We start from the raw sequence: 18698 nt of genomic DNA on the forward strand, positions 1-18698 counted from the left end.
ACCTGGGGATTTCTAAATCTTACTGGCTACCAGGTCCTCCATTTGCATTGAAAACATCCCCATGATTATATTATTATTACAACTTAAGTTTACGGGCAGGCCACCAGGTCAGGTCTGATCCCAGACTGCTCATTGCAGCCTAAACAAACTCCTCTCCCATTTAGCACAAAACTGCTACTGGCACCCTGAAGCAGGACATATAGCATCCATATCACCACATTCACAATTCATCCACAAACTTTTCAGCTCCGGAGTATTTTCTCTGGCTTTCCTTAATCCCGCTTAGTCTCTTCCACTGATTTTAAGAGCGGCTGGCTAGCACACTGCTGCTCGTCATGTTTAACTTTGCAGAACACATTACTGTCCAAAGATGAATGGATACAGGCTCTTATTCTGTTCTTTCAACTTATCATTGACAACCCAAGAAACCAAAGTACATGGTTTCAATTGACCGTTAGTTACTGTAAAAAGTGTTCTAGTCTATGCTATTATGGCTAATTTACCTTTTAATTATATTGTCCATGCTAATGCTAATTGGAATTTGATATACCCAGGTTTAACGACCCATTTTCACTGCCTTTCTGAAACAAGTTACAGATTAGTTTCTTCTAAACTTCAAAGAATTTCCATTTAAGTGTAAAATCAAACTGCTCCAGTGTCTTGCTGGCAATATAAGGTTCTGAGCAAGAATTTTTGCTACAGTGACTGAGCAGGAACTTGGTCTCTCGATTTGGCCTTATGCAGTGCTGCTGTTGTTTCCCATTACTTCAGTCTGATGTCCTAGCAGGGGCTGAACTGTGAAAGCCTATGAATAGCAATGAGGAGGAATCATGAACAAAGAAAGGATTCTAACCTGAAGGACTAAATTAGAGAAGATCCATAGCTATGTTTTGATATTAGTGTGATATTTTTCAGCATGAAACAGCTAGTTCATCCACCCCTAAAAATCATTTTTGATCTATTATTTTAATCCCAAATTAGAGAATTCTGTGGTAGTGCTCTTGCTGTTTGTTTTATCACAGCAAACGTGAAGACGGCATACCAACAGAGACAGCAGATAGTATTTGAAGATATCCCACAGGAATAGTGTAGATTTTTGTGATAATTTAGCACTATTATAAACTCTCCGATGGCACTCAAGAGAGAGGTGAGCTGGGGACAGCCTAGAAAGAAGGGGAAGATAAACAAACCAAAAGGACTCAACAGAGGAATAACAGTGGAAGAATCATGAATAGATAGCTAAAAAATCTTGTAAATGAATGAGAAAGGAGAGGACAGTGGAGGACCGTTTTCTTGCGGAATCCTGCCCTTCACTAGTCAGGGAAGGTGCCAGAGCCTGACCGAAACCCTGCATTGCCCGTGCAGGGCTATCGCCCCTCCGAGATGGCCTTCCAGGCAGAAACTTTCGGTCTGGCTGCGGTACTATGGTTAGTATCAGAAAGCCCAAATGTCTGAACTTCTTTTTTTGCTTCTCTTCAACTTTATCTCTTAATTCACAATGTCATTTTCTTATTGTAGGTCAAGCAGTGAGATAAGAACCTAGAACTCCAGGAAGACCCTCTTCTGCAGCAATCCTTCCTCCTCCAGCTTCACAGTGCTGCTACCCTTTGGTTTCAGTACAGCAATGCACAGGCTGAGAATACCTCTAATTATGGCAATTTCGGGCCAGGGTTATAAAACATTTCCCAGTGCAGTAATGTCTGCTAGCAGCATGCTTTTGAAATGGCATCTTTCTGCTGCCAAATTCCTTGGTGTAGATGCAGTTATAAGCATGTGTCTGGTGCTAGCTGTGCCTAATCTGTAAGAGATGCTTACTACATCTACACAGTGTTTTCAGTGTCTCAAGAAATGTGCAAAGTGCAGCGTTATCTGTCTTCAATGCGGCCCTTCGCTAGAGAATAACATTCTGAGGTCACCGGTTAAAAAGAGTTACTGACCTCTGCGCCGGGCAGCAGCAACCACGAGAATAACGTTAGCAAATCCCTGCCACATCGCTGAAGATATAGATTTATGTTATTTTCTTACATTTCAGGACATTTAGAAGAAGGTGCCACTGGAGTATAAAGATATTTTCAATTTATGTGATGAGGGAGCTAGACAGCCTGCCTCCAAGTTCAGCGAGCCTGTTCAGACTCCAAATTGGCAATGAATCATTACACTCACACGGCCACAGGCAGGAGAGGTCTGCGGAGATTGCATTCACCCACTCTAATCGCTCCTGCAGCAGCACTGACCAACCCACTCCAGAATTAGGGAGGAGGGAAATAAAATTGTCTGATCTCAGAAATCCAAATACTGCATTATACTATAAAAAGTCACAGTTAGCTTTGGGGATGGAGGGGGATTTCTTGGCTCAGTGTTCCTTTCTTAGAACAAAAGGACGCGACTACTCAAAAAACGTACTGTGTTATTCCAGTAACTGGCCAGAGGGAGGGAATGAAAAGCTTTACGGTGGGAGGTGGCACTTCACACTTTTTGATACAAAAATTTGGAGGGCACATGCCCTATAAAATCAGGCTATCAGGAGAACAGAAGATGACAAATGTGACATCAGTTTTTAAAATGAGATCCATAAGGGATTTCGGGCACTACAGCCCACTAAATCTGACTTCTCTGTGGGGCAAACTGCTAGACATTGTAATGAATAGTAGAGCTAGTGAACGTCTCTAACACACTGCAGAGAGGTCCCTGAAGAAGTCTATAGGTAAGAACAGCCCAGAAGAGAATAGCACATTTGGATTTCCAGAACGTTTGTGAAAAGGCCTCTTGGAAAACATTGCTTAAAAAACTGATCTGTCTTGGAGCAAAAGGAAGTATCGCCTTGTATTCTAACAGGTTAGAGGTGGGACTCACCTGTCCATGAATTGCCAGTGTTCAGATTTCACCAGTGGGACCTTACGGGGACCTAACCTATTCATAAATGGACTGCAGAGGAGACAAAGTGTGTTTGCCATACAAAATTATTCAGGATAATTAGAACAAAAGCTGTTTGTGAAGGGAAGCAGAACAAGCTCGCGATACTGAGTGGCTGAGTGATAAAATGGCAAATGAAATTCAATGTTGATAAATGCAAAGTGATGTACTTGGGAAAAACAATCCTAACTATACATACACACTGACAGGTTCCCAATTTGCTATTGCCATTCAGTGACGAGACCTTGGGGTCACAGCTGATAGTTTTCTGGAGGTGTCAGCTGAGTGCTCAGTAGTTGTTAAAAAACAAATAGTATGTTAGGAAAAAGGAAAGTAATAGAAAACCAAATAGAAAACATCACTGCGCTCGCACAGAACTCTGCACTAAACACACTCATTAAATACTGTGCACAGTTTTGGCCTTCCCATCTTGAAAAGGATATGGTAAAGGAAGGAAAAAAGGTATAAAGGGAACAAGTCATTCTAAGTCTAGAATGGCTTCCTCAAACAAACAAATTAAATAGTCCAGACTTCTTCAGATTTGAAAACGGATGATTAAGGGGGAATATGAGGGAGGCAGACAGAACCATGTGAGGTGTTTAAGTGAACATGGATTTACTTTGTAATGCAAAAATGAGGAGGCACCAAGAGAAGTTATTAGGCATGAGTTAAAAGCAAAAGGAAGTCTGTGGAACAAATTGTAGAATTCATTGTCATGGGATGCTTTGGACACCAGAAGTCTAAAAGGGTTCAAGAGGCAAACAGAAATTTGTGGAAGAAAGGTCTATCAAAGACTATTAAACGTAACGATGCCAAGAAAATCTCTGGCTAGACAAGGAGTAGATATAATCTTTGGCTCAGGAAGCCTCTAAATCTCTGTTCAGTCTTGCCACCAAACCCAACCAGTGCTGCCCTGTAAAAATGTGGTACCTCATCCTGTATGCCAAAACAAGAGGGTGCTGGAGCTGCTCGAGAGGAAGCCAGAAAACCTCCTTGAACTTTTTTCAGTATTAGGTTGAACAAATTCCAAGGTAGAATACAGAGAGTTATATATCAGAGACCTGCACTGGCGATGAAGGATCATGGACTTTATTTTAAAGAGCTATTTGTTGTTCAGTATTAAATTAGGTCCTATATTTCTTGTTTATCTAAAAAATTGAAAATTCATGGGACTCAAAGCCCAGCTACCACCAGACAACAAAGCTGGCTGCTTGCACTATTGATTACCCTAAGGGAATGAGGATTCATTTTGGATATACTTTCCAAGGCAAGATTTGTGAGTTCAAAGTCCTTTTTTCCTCTGCACATAGAACGCTTCCTAAGCACATTCAGAAAATATTTAGCTGTATTACAGCTCATTTTAAGAGGAGAAGGGAGTATTCACACAATTACTTTCAAAGGAATCTTCTTCATGTAAAAACCAACTCAATACAACACACAACACACTGCCAAAAAACACATGAAAAGACTTACACCAAAAAACTAGCAACAAACAAATGGAGAAGGTTTACCTTCTACCTTGGGCAGAGAATGCGCGTGCCTAGCTTAGTCCTTCCTTTCACAGGTTCCACAATAAATCTCCTGCCACAGAAATTTCTGAAGAGATTTTTGATCCTTTTTTTCCTTTAAAAAAGTCCCATGCACTGGTTATCTTTGGGAAGAGTTATTTATTCTGTAGTATCAATCATATTTTTTCAGCATCTCCTTGCCATCCCCTTTCTCTCTTCCTTTTAGATGTCAAAAGTAGATCTTTTTTTTTTTTCCTGTAAAAGGCCTGTATGACTGCAGAACCTAATACCTCCTTTTCAGAAGTTTCTCAGGCATGAAGGCTGTGGTACTTTCCACCCAAGGTTAGCAGCCCTGTAACACTGGATTTTCTGTTTCAGCTGGAATCCTACTGTTTCTCCATAAAACATTTGCTAAAGTCTTCACTGTAGCTGGCAGATACAATTCCAGCACATACACCATGGCTGGATCTGACCGGACATGAGAAGTGACACCGCTAGCTGCTTCCAATAGCTACTGTATAATGTAACCTCAGGCTCCTCTATCCCTCAGCCACTTTCAAAACTGGGATTTGGATCTCTGACTCAGTTTAGGCACTTGAAAAGCATTTTAACTGCAAGATCTGTGAAAAAAAATGGGTTTCACTCTTCTGTCTCATCACTGTGAACCATAAGGATGAAAATCAGGCTCATGAGGCATCAGCAGGGCAGAACATAAGCAATGAAAAGGAGCTGGATGGTTTATCCCAGATAGTGGGCATCTTGTTCCTATTGCTTCTCCTTACTCTAGGAGATTTCATTTACTCTTTAGTAACTACAGAGAAATGCACCTGGAGTAGCTATACAGACTTCAAAGGAGACGCTCCATATTTTAAGCCAGCACGGAGAACAGAATTTGGTGTGTGCAGTGCAGTTGGAGGAGTTTAACTTCGCTTCAGAGGAGACCCCATGCCCCCCAGAACAGGACTAATTGGCCAAAGCCATCTCTCCGACTGGCTGCTACGGCGTGGCACTCGCAGCAGGGAGCTCCAGGAGGAAGGGAAAAAATAGGGCTATTAGAGCAGTGTTTTTCTTTGCTAAAACACAGGCGGAAGGTGTCCAACATTTGTTAATAGCAGTGATTTTGCGACAGCTGAAGCAAAGCCTGCTTAAAGCCAGACCAAGTTTACAGATGTGTTGCTGATTATTTTGAATAATTAAATGGTGTAAAACCCAGCTGTGATGAATAGCACTGAGGTCGCAATTCATAAATAATTGAGAAGAGTGAGTCGCATTTGATCATCCTGATCAAATTCTACTCTCTGGAGAATAAATGTTTGTCCTGAATACCATCAACATTGTTAAATGCCTCAATATTCCTGCTCAGCCATCCAGCCAGCAGTCAATTGAACTAAATCACTTTAACACCTTACACATTTGCCTTCCTCATGAATACAAAACGTTTCTAACTTACACAATGGTTTTTGGGCATCAGACAAAGCAGCCACTCTTTATAGACAGTAACCAAAGAGCAACAATAAATGTTTTAAATGATCCCATTAAAAACAATTCCTGCATACAATCTTGTCTTTACTGCAGTAAGTGAAGAAGCTGTAGATATTAGGCCACCTATTTTGGTTCATTGCCTTGTTTGTAAGCAGAGCTGCCTCCCTGATTCACATGCAGCACACAAATACGCCTCCTTTTGCTGGGGGGGAAGCCAGTAGCACAGCTCCATGCAATTTCCTGGGGCTCCTCCTGCTTCTCAATACTTCCAAAAGTTCAGCAGTGACTGTGATTAGACTGAATGAAAGAAATGCCTAAAAACTAGCCAGAGAATACTGACTTGTGCTTATTAAGACCTGACTCTGCAGCCCGTCCTCATACTGTGATGTTTACCATGCTTGCCTAATATGGGGTTTGGTAACCCAGAGGTGGAGAACTGCTTTCACTTCATTGGAATTACTTTCAATTTATAGCAGATTTATAGGTTAGAATCTGTCCTAAACAGGTAACAAGATGCAAACTTTTAAATAGTCAATTAGTTAAATATTACCAACTAAATCCTGAAGCCTTTCTCCTTGGTTTTACTGGAACGAAATAACCGATGACTTCAACAGCAATCTTTCCTGGCTGAATAGAAGATGAATAAGGACTCCAAGAATTGACCCATAGCTTGGGTTTTCATAAAAGACCGAATTCTACTCCTCTTACCCATAGTTGAGTACTAGTTCACTCCTTTTGGGCTACTCAAGGGGTATGTGACTTCTCAGTGTGACTAAGAGGAGCAAATTCTAAGCCAACAAGAGTAAAATAAGATGCAGATTGTAAGAAAAGCCTGGAGTTAAAAACTTGTATCTTCATGTCGTTCCTGGGGGATTGCAGGCAGCTTTTCCCGTTTAATAAAAACCTAGGAGAGTTCCCCCTTAATGGCACCAAATCTGTGCTGGTTAGAAAGCAGCTGTAAATGTCCAGTATCACATTGCTCATACCTGGTGGCAAATTGGTATTTCCCTATTTCTTCTGATACATTCGAGCATTGCATTTACCTGACATGACAGCATCACACAGATGTTGCATGGTCCCTAAGTATTAATACACAATTAACTTTAGCAAAACAACATTTTATTGGTGGATCATTAAATCGTACCTCAAAGTCTTCTGAGAACCCATGCTGGTTATTAGAATACAGCTCACTGATGTGTTTTACAAACTGTTTGACTGGAATTGCTTCCATATCATCTGTAGAAAGAAAAGAGATACTCAGAGTTGCTATTTGTCTCATCATAAAACTTCAGCTACAAACTCAATATCACTTAGATCTGAGTTCCCAGGGGCACAGCTAGTTTAATATGCGATAATAAGAAATCTTGATGAATCTGGCCAATCTTGAGGTAAACTCTTCACATGATATTCCTAATTCTAAGTACTGCAGTTATGAATACTGAGAGTCTATTCCCCACAATGATAATTTACAAAGTCCAATTGAAATTCAAGGATTGTTTAGTTCTTGTTTGCAGTTTGAAGATGGTTGTGGATGGGATGAAGAGGACTCCTCTCCTTCCACATTGTATAAAAAGAACAGAAGAGATCCAAAATATGAAAGTACGGTTGACAATCGCTCCCATAAGTTTTTATCAGACTGAGCAGAGACATGGGCTTTTCTCCTGAAAGTTATTAACTTCTTCCTTTTTACATAGCAATGTAGAATCCGAATGGACTTATCATGAAACTGTCTCTGAGCAAAAGAACAGACAACAAAACACCCACACTAATTTGAGTTCTCCCTCATGCCAGACACTATTCATAACATTGAATATGTATTCCACTAGACCATTTGTTCTTGCTCAGCGCAGTGCAAATTCGACCCAATATACCAATAAATCATCCACAGACGTTTTCTTAAAAGAAAGAAGTCAAGGGCTTGCATTGAATTAAAGACAAACAAGACTGTTTCGAGCACCTGAGACTCTAGGCAGATTCTAATAAAGCTGGAGTGCAGGATAGCTGCCTTATTTCTCTCTCTTTTCTCCCTCAAAAAAGGCCTAGATGTTGTTACCACCATCACTGCAGTTGGTAGAAACACCATGCTTGCCAAGATTCATTAGTTAATATTTTCAGTCTGGCATTTAGAAAATGTAAATTGCTATACAACTGTGATTACTTTCAGTGCATGAAATAATCTATTGCCTGATGGCTACTATTGTCTGATTGCATGATTTTATGGCAATACTCCGGTATTTATATATCCCATTTAATATTCTTCCGAAGATCGCATCCAGTTTATGTTTACTCCTAGTAATTCAGTGGTGTATTTTTGCTCCCATTTAGCAGCCATATGGTTTGGTGCTACAGCTGCATTATAATCTGGATTCTTTTCCTTTTAAACATCTACATTATGATAGAAAAAATCCAAATATTTCTACAGATACTTAGCAAAATTTAACGATAAATAAATAGATGTGACATTTACTGTATTCAGAGTGAAAGATCTTTGGCAGCTAAAACCTCTAAGCTGTCACATATGCTTTTCTTAGCAAAGGGTATGAAGATCTGTATGTGTAAATGAGGTTCTACTTTGGCAAGAATTTTATAGATCCCTGACAATCTGATTTCTTTATGGCTGATGGCAGTTAATATTGACCATGTCATTAGTTGCCTACTCTTGTTTTATCAGGTGATGCTCTAAGGTGGCTTTTGCATCTATTGACATTTTCAGATCTCAATCAGCTCACTTCTATTTTATTTAAAAGAGCCAATTGTTAAAGATACGTTTGCAATCTGATCACCTCCCAGTATAGTAATGCTACTTTAATTAACCCCATGCTCATTTACTGAATAATACAGAATTCAAAACATTTGACAAGTGTATGCTCATCTTAGCAAAAAGCTGCAGCATGCAGAAATGCTGGCACTTTAAAATATTTAAGTTATAACATTTATTCTATGTAATATTGAAAACATCATCATCTCATAACAACATTTGTATTAATATTTTTGCAGCCAAGACACTTGAATGGAATGATCTACAGGAACAGCAGTCAATAGCAAAAGTCTGTAAAACAATCTTTCCTGAAAAGTAACCCATACATCCTAGATTTCCTTGAAAATAACTTGTGCTATGATAGCATTCACATACTCTCACAAGAAAAGTTCCATAGTTAGCATTTGGTTTTTTTCTTGAGTAGTCTAGCTCAACTGAGACCAACTGAGATCAAGGATTCACTGCAGCAGACCCGTGTGTCCAATTTAATTTTGCAGAAGGCAGAATTTAATTTTAATTGTGATCTGTGAGCCAAAAAATACATTAGAGATAACGTGCTCTCCGGTCCATTGAATCCCCACCAATTTCAAGGATGGGTCTGCACCAGAGATCCATGGCAAAATATGGTTAAGTTTTTCTTTTTATCGTCATCACTGCATGATGGCAGTATGCCTCCACCTTTATAGCCACAGCTAAGTCACTTCTCTGTTGTTCACGATCTTTTATTGTTTCTCCTCTCTTTTTCCTCTTCTGCATTTTCACTTCTGATTCCCTCCAGAAGCCTTATCCCAAGGCAGTTTCTTACTCTACTTGATAACGTGGGCAACAATTAAACATTAAATGAAATAAATAGAAAATACTGTTGACATATGAGCTCACTGAGTGAGAGGGAGCTTATGCTGCTGAAGCTGCCCATAAACTCAGGAAAACCACGTTGGTGCAAATGTAATTGCTTCATATTGAGAAGATTAAAACCAGAACAACAAAGGTTAGAAACTCAAAAAATCACTTATGATTCCCAGCTTTCAAACTGCTGGGATAACGTGGTCCTACTGACTGTGCAAGATCTGGGCAGGACGTGGCAGCTGCCCGGCTGCGGGCTTGTCTTGCCCCCCACTGACAGCCACAAGAAGGGAGCTGTAAGATACAGTCTATTACACTAACCAACAGAACAGAAAAGTGTTGAAGTAATTTGGGCCTGTATTTTTCTGTTCAGGACCTCCAACTCCAAACTCCCAGCCAAGAACACATATTACTTTAGCTGGTACATATGCATGCTCAGTCACGGACAGCTTGTCAGACCTCCAGTAGAACGCGTACTAATACACTCAGCACTCGTGAACGGTATCTGCTCTGATGTTATCTGAAGATGGCTGTGACCTTCTCTAAGAAAACCAACAGATGTAGCTAGATGCTCAGAATATGCTTTCCTCTCACCATCGTCAGTCCAAAGGCTTTGGTTAAGCCTTCTTTCCATCTTAAGACAAATAGACTTCAATGACTATAATTCTTTTAGTCGATTGAAGAGATTAATGGAATCCTATAATGGCTAATTAAGAGCTCTCATAGTTTTTCTGCGCATATTCCCTTTTGCACCATATACTTTTTCCCATCCAAAAGCTAGAGTGACATTTGATATTATCAGTGTGATGCTTACCTTTTGCAAGACCTACACAATATTCAGAGAGAAGAGGGAAATGTTTTAATAACATACTTTCACTTCTAACACCGCAGATATAATTACAGTTCTGTCTAGCTTGGGTTTCGCCATCTGTTTTATCAGTGTCAATAAAGTGATTCTGGATTTATGTCACTACAAAAAATGAGCTGAATCTGGCACCATACTAATGTACTAACCCTTTGTGTTACGCAGAGGAAGAAGCAATCTTAGATGGACAGGGGCAAAAGCCTCCAGAACTTTGAAATAATTGTATATGTATTTATTATTATAAATAACATAACTTATAATAATATTCTTTATAATCAGACACTACAGAAGCTGAAAGGTGGGAGTATATTTAATTACTATGCTAGATATTTAACACTTTGGTGGAGTTCCCATCTTAACTTGCTGGTCCAAGACAAGCGCCTAAGAGGAGTATCAAACCCACAAAACTGAAGGGGCGCACAATGCAGCTCATTTCCTGCCACAAAGGGAGAACGCCAAGAAGAAAGTAAAGTTTGTTGAAAAAAACATGATAGAAGAGGAAAACCTTCACTCACATCTCATTTTTTAAGAAATGGGAATTGACAATGCAGAATATTTAATACATTCCTTCAGAAGACAGCCACCTTCAAAAGCAGCCTGAAGTGTATAGGAACAACAAAGTACGAACAGGGTTACATTTAAAGTTTGGATAATTAGTAATCGTACCAGGAAGGATTTCCCCCTATCTCCCACTTAATAAGCTGCCTTTGCAATGTTAAAGCAATAGGGCCCAATTTGAAAAGAAAAATGGGATATCGTATCAGAGATGGCATTTCCACGTAATAAGATCTCAGATTCATTTTGATTCATTTATAGCCTGAGAGCTCACTGGATAGTTTAGTGGCACTGGATTGGAATAGATGGGTTTTGGGTCAGGAATTAATCCAGAAGGTCAAAACCAAAGTGCTTCCTCATATTACCTTTGTCTAGTTTGGAACTTCGGTGTTTCTGAAGACCAGATGTTTGACACACATGAAGAGGTCTTGGTAAGAAGATTCTCCCATGTCTGTCTTTCTGTTTGTAAATGCTTTCTGGTTTTCAGCTATTACCTTAGCCAGTCTACTAAAGCAAATATACTCCTTGTACCTTATGCCTTAATGTGAAAGCTTATTCCGTTTGTTAGTTAGTCACTGCACTTCCGTCTCTCATTTGCAAAACCACCTGGATTCATGTGCCATAGCTGTCACGTGGATTGGCCCATCTGCTCCAACAGCAGTCACTTACTGCACTGCTCAGCAGCCCTGTGCCATCCCTTGCATCTCAGGAGCACCTCTATCAATTCAGTGTGCTCTTCACAGCTGGCTTCAGCCAAAGGACGAGGGGATTCTCCCACTCCCTTTCTTCCCTGCCTGCGGGGCTGAGCAGTGAACTGAATCAGTTTGCTGATCTGGCTAATGAATAGAAGAAAGGATTAATTGATTTATGGGGAAGGGGAAGAAGGGTTAGTTGTCAGTGGGGTAGAAGGGTTGATCCTACTCATTAGCATGAAGAATAGTAAAGTGACAGAAGAACTGCCGTTTCTGAAGGCAGCACAAACCTAACCTGGCTTATAGTCATCATGAAATCAGTGACATTGTTAGTGATGTTAATCCTGGAGAATCCACTCTCAATAGTGTATCCTCACAGTTCTCAACTTCTGCAAAAAAGTTTTCCTGATTGGAAAGAAATATCTACTTGTAAGGTCATAGTAAAACTGGATTTGATCACTTAAATTTCATAGATTTCACAGATTTCTTTTCCAACCTAGAAATCTATGAAATCTATGAAATCACTGAAAAATAACAAGTCTGACAAATAATATCCCATATCCATAGCAAACAAGCATCTTTCTGTTCCCAGCAGCACTCAACCCTGGGCTGTCAATTCATCTTTCACCCTCTTATTCTCCACTGCTGGAGAGAACACTGAATGCAATCCCAGCAATCCCAGGATTTTTTTTTTTTAATATTTATTTTATTGTTAACCACATTCAGTGGGGTTAATGGATTTTTATTTTTTACAAAGAGGGATGAAAAAATTCTGCAAGCAGCTGGAACACCTAGCAACAATATTTAGGATGCATATTACTCAAAATTGAGTCTAACAGCCATTCCATAAGCTACAATACATATTAGAGTGAAGGCTGCAGAGCTATAGCAAAAGCTTGCCTTCACATGCAGCACTGTACCAAGTAACCACGTGGAGTGCAATTCCAACAGATTCAGTTCCACAACTAGCAATGAGGCACTCGTAGCCCAGATTTAAATAGGATCTATGCAGCTGTACCACGCAATATCAAAGTGCACACAACACACAGCACTAAATCCAGATGTAAAGCCCAAATACATCTGTATTCAGTCTGTCTCTAGAAAAGTGGGTGATCATAAAGAATATTGCAAGGATTAATAGCATAACCTTGGCTAAAATTCTACCCCAATAGAATTTCAATACTCCAGTATTGAAGAATTCCTATCAACTCCACTAAGGCCAAGTGTTCACCTCTACAGAGATGCTTAGACAAAAATCTCTGAACTTACAGATTGAGCAAATATTCTGAAGTGTCCACACTTACAGGGGTCAGAAACTTCACATGCAGCTCAAATTTTGGCACTGACTGAACTTGAAATGTTTGAGCAGGCAACTCCACAGCCAGATCCTGTTCTAACTTATGCGAATACTGGACTCCATGAGTAATTCCACACGTAAAAATAGGTGTTGCCCAGTTTTCTTCAAATCATTTTAGATTTAATGCATTTGAATGATACATGTTTATATAGTTAGAACCTTTAATTCTGCAGTATATTGGCTTTCTTGCTTAACTATTTAAAATAAGAATGCAACTGAAGCCACTGTATTTCATTTGGAGTAATTAATTTTTGACTGATTACATTGCTTGCTGTACAAAAAAATGACCAGAAACGTAAGAACCGTTTTATTTGTATAACATGAGTATCAATTAATTTATGATAAACAAAGTCATTAAAAAATCCTTAGTATTGAGAAGGTGTCTGCTTTCTGTGGAGACCATCTCTGCATAAATACTAAAAAGGCAATACAAGAGGTTCCATTCTAGGAGATTGAACTACCTGCTGAAGCCCTCTAAGGCTGGCATCCTCCTGAAGTCACTGATCTCAGTAATTAAGACAAATTATAAATTAAAATAAATTAAGATAAATAATAAATTACTAAGAATTGATTATTTGGGACACTGCTCCTCATTAATGCTCACATTTTTGTAATCATGTGCTTATCAAGTACCGTTTTTAATAAAAATGCCTTTCAAACTGAAAAGGCACTGAAAACACTACGAATACATTTGAAAGTCCTGGATAGGTGGACGTGTTGAAAGAAAAACACAGAAGTCCTTCCAGCGAGATAATTGCTATCTATTTGTTATAATCAAGTCAAATGAGCACAAGAGCAGGTTTCTGATAAAGGGGAAACACATGAAAAAGCAGAATATGAAAAATCACCTGTGTAATATTGTAGCTACATTCATCTCTCTTGCTTCAAGATTTAATCTACTACAATGCTATTAGCTATGTGTCAGTCAAGAATATAAAGATGTTAATGATAAAATTTTATATGTGTCAAAAAAAGAGCTCGGTTTAAATCTGCTTGTACAAATCTTAGATTAGGTTATCATTAATTATAAATGTAGTAGCAATACACTTCTTCTCTTTAAGCAAAAAACCAATTTCAGTCCAAGAGAATGAAATAACATGAATTTTCCCTTAGCACAGACATTAAACCTGATCTTAGTTGGTATTGCCTGCTAAGGAACACAATTTTAATCTCACACACTTGCATCCTTGAGTCCCAGTCATGCCATCAATTACATACATGCCTTACATTTAAGCACATGGAGGTTCAACTCCAGGGCTCTGCAGCCCAGTGTGAAGACTCTCAGAAAAGGATTCATCTGCATTTGACATGGCCACCATCAAAATACACTTTTGGACGATTTAGCCAACTCCTGAAGCCTTCATTACAAGTACCATGATTAGATACCACACCATAAACTCTTCAGTGTGCTGCAGGAGCAGCAGTTTGTAGCAGAGAAAAAGGAAGGTGGATGTTCCCTAAAATACCTTGATATTTTCTCGGCTTCAGAGGAAGGCTGTGTTTGCAATATTGCATTCATGAATTTAATTGAAGCTGAAGATAGGTACAATTCGCAATATGGTGCTGGAACATAAATCAGCAGGGAGCAGAAAGCAGAAATAAAGTCTTACACAGCTGAAGAGCACTACCTCTGTGCTCAGTGAAGAGCTTCATGCCCTTGAGAAATAAGTCCTTAGCTGCAGTTAGCACTCTTCCTTGTACCTCACCAGTCTCTAGCAGAGAGGATCACTGTGCTTAGAATGTTGTCACTGTAGTGGCCACAGATGTGTCCTGGTGCTCTGCTTTTTAGCTCTTGGGATACACCGTGAGATAGCTACACCTTAGCAGAAAATGGTAAGATACCAAGACTCTGGTGGGAAGGCATGGTTTCCTTGTCAAATGAGATACCTCCTGGTACAGTCTCTTAATAGCAACAGTTTGTCACAGGGTGGATGCTACCAGATGATATCGGAAGTGCAGGGACTGAGGCTGTAAAAAACACACCAAGTCTAACCACTGATGTTCATCAGGAAAGGTTGAAGGCAACCATGGTTATTGAAGGAATAAGAAAGAAAGTTGCAAAATTCTGCAGAGATTTAACAGAAGCTAAAAGTTAATAAGATGAACTCTTGATAGGACTCCTTGTAACCATGAGAAGACAGAGGGAAAGAACGGTCACGGCTGCACCGACCTTCACACCCTCGCATGACTGCATGAGGTGGTCAAGACACCTTTTCGCTGCAACATGCTTGGCTACTCCACTGTTTCCTGTGCTTATGCACTCACACTGAGTCATTCTTGAAGAAGCATGACAGTGTTTCTCCATCAGATTCTGCCGCTGGTTATTTTAAATACAGTATTCATAAACTCCAGTACTAGTTAAAAAAAATATTTTCCTGCCCTTTACACCTAAACCTGCATGCACCTTGATCCAACTCGGAAGTGCTCCTGAGCCTTGCAGTCTAGACACAGCTGAAATGACTGGCATCACATCTGAGACATTTTACTTACACTAAAAATGGTGAAAGACATCTGGAATAACATGCAAAATGAATGAGCTGCATTGGCCAGTCATTGGGTTCTTTATGAGCCATGTTTCCCTGGACCGTAGTTGACACTATGCAGAGTTCTGAGTTTTGCCATAGGGTCAAGCCTCAACTCTCTCTGTACTGATTTCCCAACAAGTCCTGCTGACATGAGTTCCACAGCATCTGTTGTGCCCATGGGCTGGGCAAGGAACCAGTAAAGCCACAGCAAGCTCCAGAACAATGCACCACCCAAAAGCAGTAAAGCTCTGAAACAGAGGAAAGAAGGAGGAGGAGGAGGGTAGAAGTGGAATTTGTACTAGTTCCACTATTTGATATCATCTAAGTTGCACAGAGGCGCACTTCTGCATTGCTGTCATGGAGCAGGTCTTGCGATAAGAAGAAAGAAAAACTGATAAGGGATACATTTTGTTTTCCAGTGCTGCAAAATATACATGTCTGTAGTTACAATGCCATTGTTCTTACATCCTGAAAAGGATCAAGTCCAGAAACGCTTTAACCAGACACTGACCCAGCTATGGAAAGAAAACAACAAACAGGAACAGGACCTGGTTTGCTGAGAAAGAGATCTTGCCAAGACCAAATGCTACAGTGAAGAGATCCAGGCAAAGATGATGTGGCCAAAATTAATGGAGTGTGGAGGCAAAGAGAGAAGATATGGAGAAATAATTTTGTTAGGCTGAATGGCAGGGGAGTTTCAGAAATCTGCCATTGATTACAGATGCATTACTGTCAGGCGTAAGGCCTATGTGAGTTTAGATTTATACCTCAGTTGCAATATCCAGTGAGTGACTCAGTTAATGATATCTCCTTTGTCCTGCGTTTCTCTAGATCAAGCAGTGCAGATAATTATGAATAATGATAATGATTTGGGTCTCAGAGCAAATTTGCACAGATAAACGCACGCCTATGGGTGATGTGGCTTCATGCACAATAATTAAGCACGTATGCCATGGGAAACGAAACAGAAAACTGATAAGCTCATTCCTTTACAAGATTTTTTTTAAGATTTTGGACCTGAAAAGTTGTACTGTGTGTCTATTGCAGGTAGCTGGCAGATTGATTTTAGAGTTCACAGACCTCAGAAAACAGAGGGTTTGCCTCCACAAGAGCAGAATGCGGTGCAGAAATAAAGACAAAAGCCACCTTTGAGCGTGTCAACACGTCACGGAGCAGAGCGGTGGCATGCAGAGACACCAGTGCCACTTCTGAAACCTCTGGAGCTGCGTCAGGACATTGCTGCACCTGGCTGCCAGTCACCTGGCAGAGCCACCCCACGCCTGGGCCAGGACCAGCCAACCCAAACCCATTCAGCTTCCTCCGGCCAGCAGCTTGCTGCGTGCTGTAGATGGACCTTGGCAAACCTGCTGCTAAACACCTTCAGACACTCTGCTCTAAACTGCTATCAGTGTGGCTGCTTGCGGGTAATTGAGAGGAGACGTTGGCCCATTGAATTGCAGGAGGCAGATGCATGGTTCCATGGGATCTATTCAAATTTCTTTTATAAGGATAGGGGTTCACAACCTAACAAGGTTATTTTGAAAAACTTGCTTTTGCGAAAATGCCACTTACATTTTGCTTCTAGGATCAACATGGCAAGTAAGACTTTCTCACACCCTCTGGCAGCTTCCAGAGGAAAAGTTCAGAGGCTTATCATTTCATCAGCTGCAATCAGTTCAAAGGAGAATATTTTCATTTAACGTTTTTAAGGCATTTCAGTGGGCTGCCAATGTGGAAGCAGCAGCTGACGTCAGAGAAGACTGTCATTTAGCAACAGGTATATGGGGGAAATCAGACCTCTTCTACGTCTCTAAACAAGGAAAGTGTTTAGGAGAGCTTCAAGATCTTTCTAGGCAGTATCTCCCATCTTTGGAAAAAGCCAACATAGCAGGAGTTTCTCTCTACTAACTTTGAGCCTCATTACAGACTCCCTGTACAGGTAATAGTTAATACACACAGAGAGAGGCACTTTCAGAGAGTGATTTGGCTTTTGGTGGCTAGAATAGCTTTACTGTCAGTGCTGAGATCTTCAAGTTCATCAGTTCATTCTCTTTTAAGACCCTCTGGGCACGATTCAGCTTCAGATTAAGACACCTCCATTTGGATGTCTGTATGCAGGTGTCTAAATATCCATCAGATCCACGAAAATCTTGTCATTAGATTGGGAATTTGAGAGCTGGATTCACCTTTGCATCCAACTAGACTAAACCTCTGTCTAAGGCCCAGTTCTTCACGTGCCTTAAAGCTCACCAGCAGTCCTTGCATATTTTTAACTACAAAACTTCTTGAGGTGTCTTGCAGCACTTGCTCAGCAGGTGCCTTAATGCGCAAGTGCCTGTTATCAGGGGTGAGCATCACTTTCTTAGCATCACTGAGCCTGAGCAGACCACAGTGCACACTGCAGTGATGGTACCATCATGTCAGTCCCAAAGCTGCTGTGGTCCAACAGCTTGGCTTGCTCTAGTTATGGGAAGATGTCCCCAAAAGGCAATGTTCTTCTGTTCTCAGCCCCTTGTTGTTACATGCTAGAATGGCTGCTGGAGAAGCATCAGTGCATGTGCTGGCCTTCTGGTATCTGCCACCCGCACAGTTTTAATGGAACTTCTTCAGCCTATATTACAATTTATATGAATGCCATCCAGTCTTTAATGGACTGACCATCAAAACATCTCTGTGAAACAAGGAAGAACCACCCACTCAATAACACAGACCGCAGCATAAAAAGATGGAGCTGGTTTCACTATCTCAGAAAAATTTGTCTCAATTACAGTAAAAATCTCTATACATTGGCCAAAGAGAGTTCTCTCTGCGGGGAGAATTTCTCTCCTCCCACTGCCTCATGCTCACAATCCCCTGAGTTTTGACATTGCTCTGCACAGAGTCCGGGTTAGCCCACCTTCCCCTTCCTCACAAGCTCTAAAGAGGTATCACACAAGAGCAGGCGTGGTGGGGCCATTAAACTGACTGGCCAAAGCAGCCCCAATAGGGAAGTGCTCCTCCTGGTTTTAGAGTAGGAAGAACAGAGTTCTCCAACTATCTGTGTTCTTTTGTGAAAACTCATTGCATGTCATGTGGTCTAAGACTAAAACCTCCTATCTCTTGTTACCCTAAAGGAGAAGAAAGGTGGCTCCTTGCTAAAGAAGTGAGGTGGCCAGGACAAGCATCTTAGTCTGCCAAAGAAAGGAAAGGAGAAGACAGCA

At 40.5% G+C, this 18698-nt stretch overlaps 1 protein-coding gene across 1 annotated transcript in view; it reads right to left on the reverse strand.

The window, feature by feature from the left end:
- The window catches only part of PTPRG (protein tyrosine phosphatase receptor type G), a 409944-nt gene that overhangs the window by 19861 nt on the left and 371385 nt on the right, over positions 1–18698 (reverse strand). Inside the window, 1 exon segment of the mRNA XM_086619000.1 lies at positions 7048–7139. Within this exon segment, the coding sequence (XP_086475126.1) occupies positions 7048–7139 (92 nt within the window).

Source organism: Tauraco erythrolophus, chromosome 12 (genome assembly GCF_009769465.1).
Source record: "Tauraco erythrolophus isolate bTauEry1 chromosome 12, bTauEry1.pri, whole genome shotgun sequence".
NCBI lineage: Eukaryota > Metazoa > Chordata > Aves > Musophagiformes > Musophagidae > Tauraco > Tauraco erythrolophus.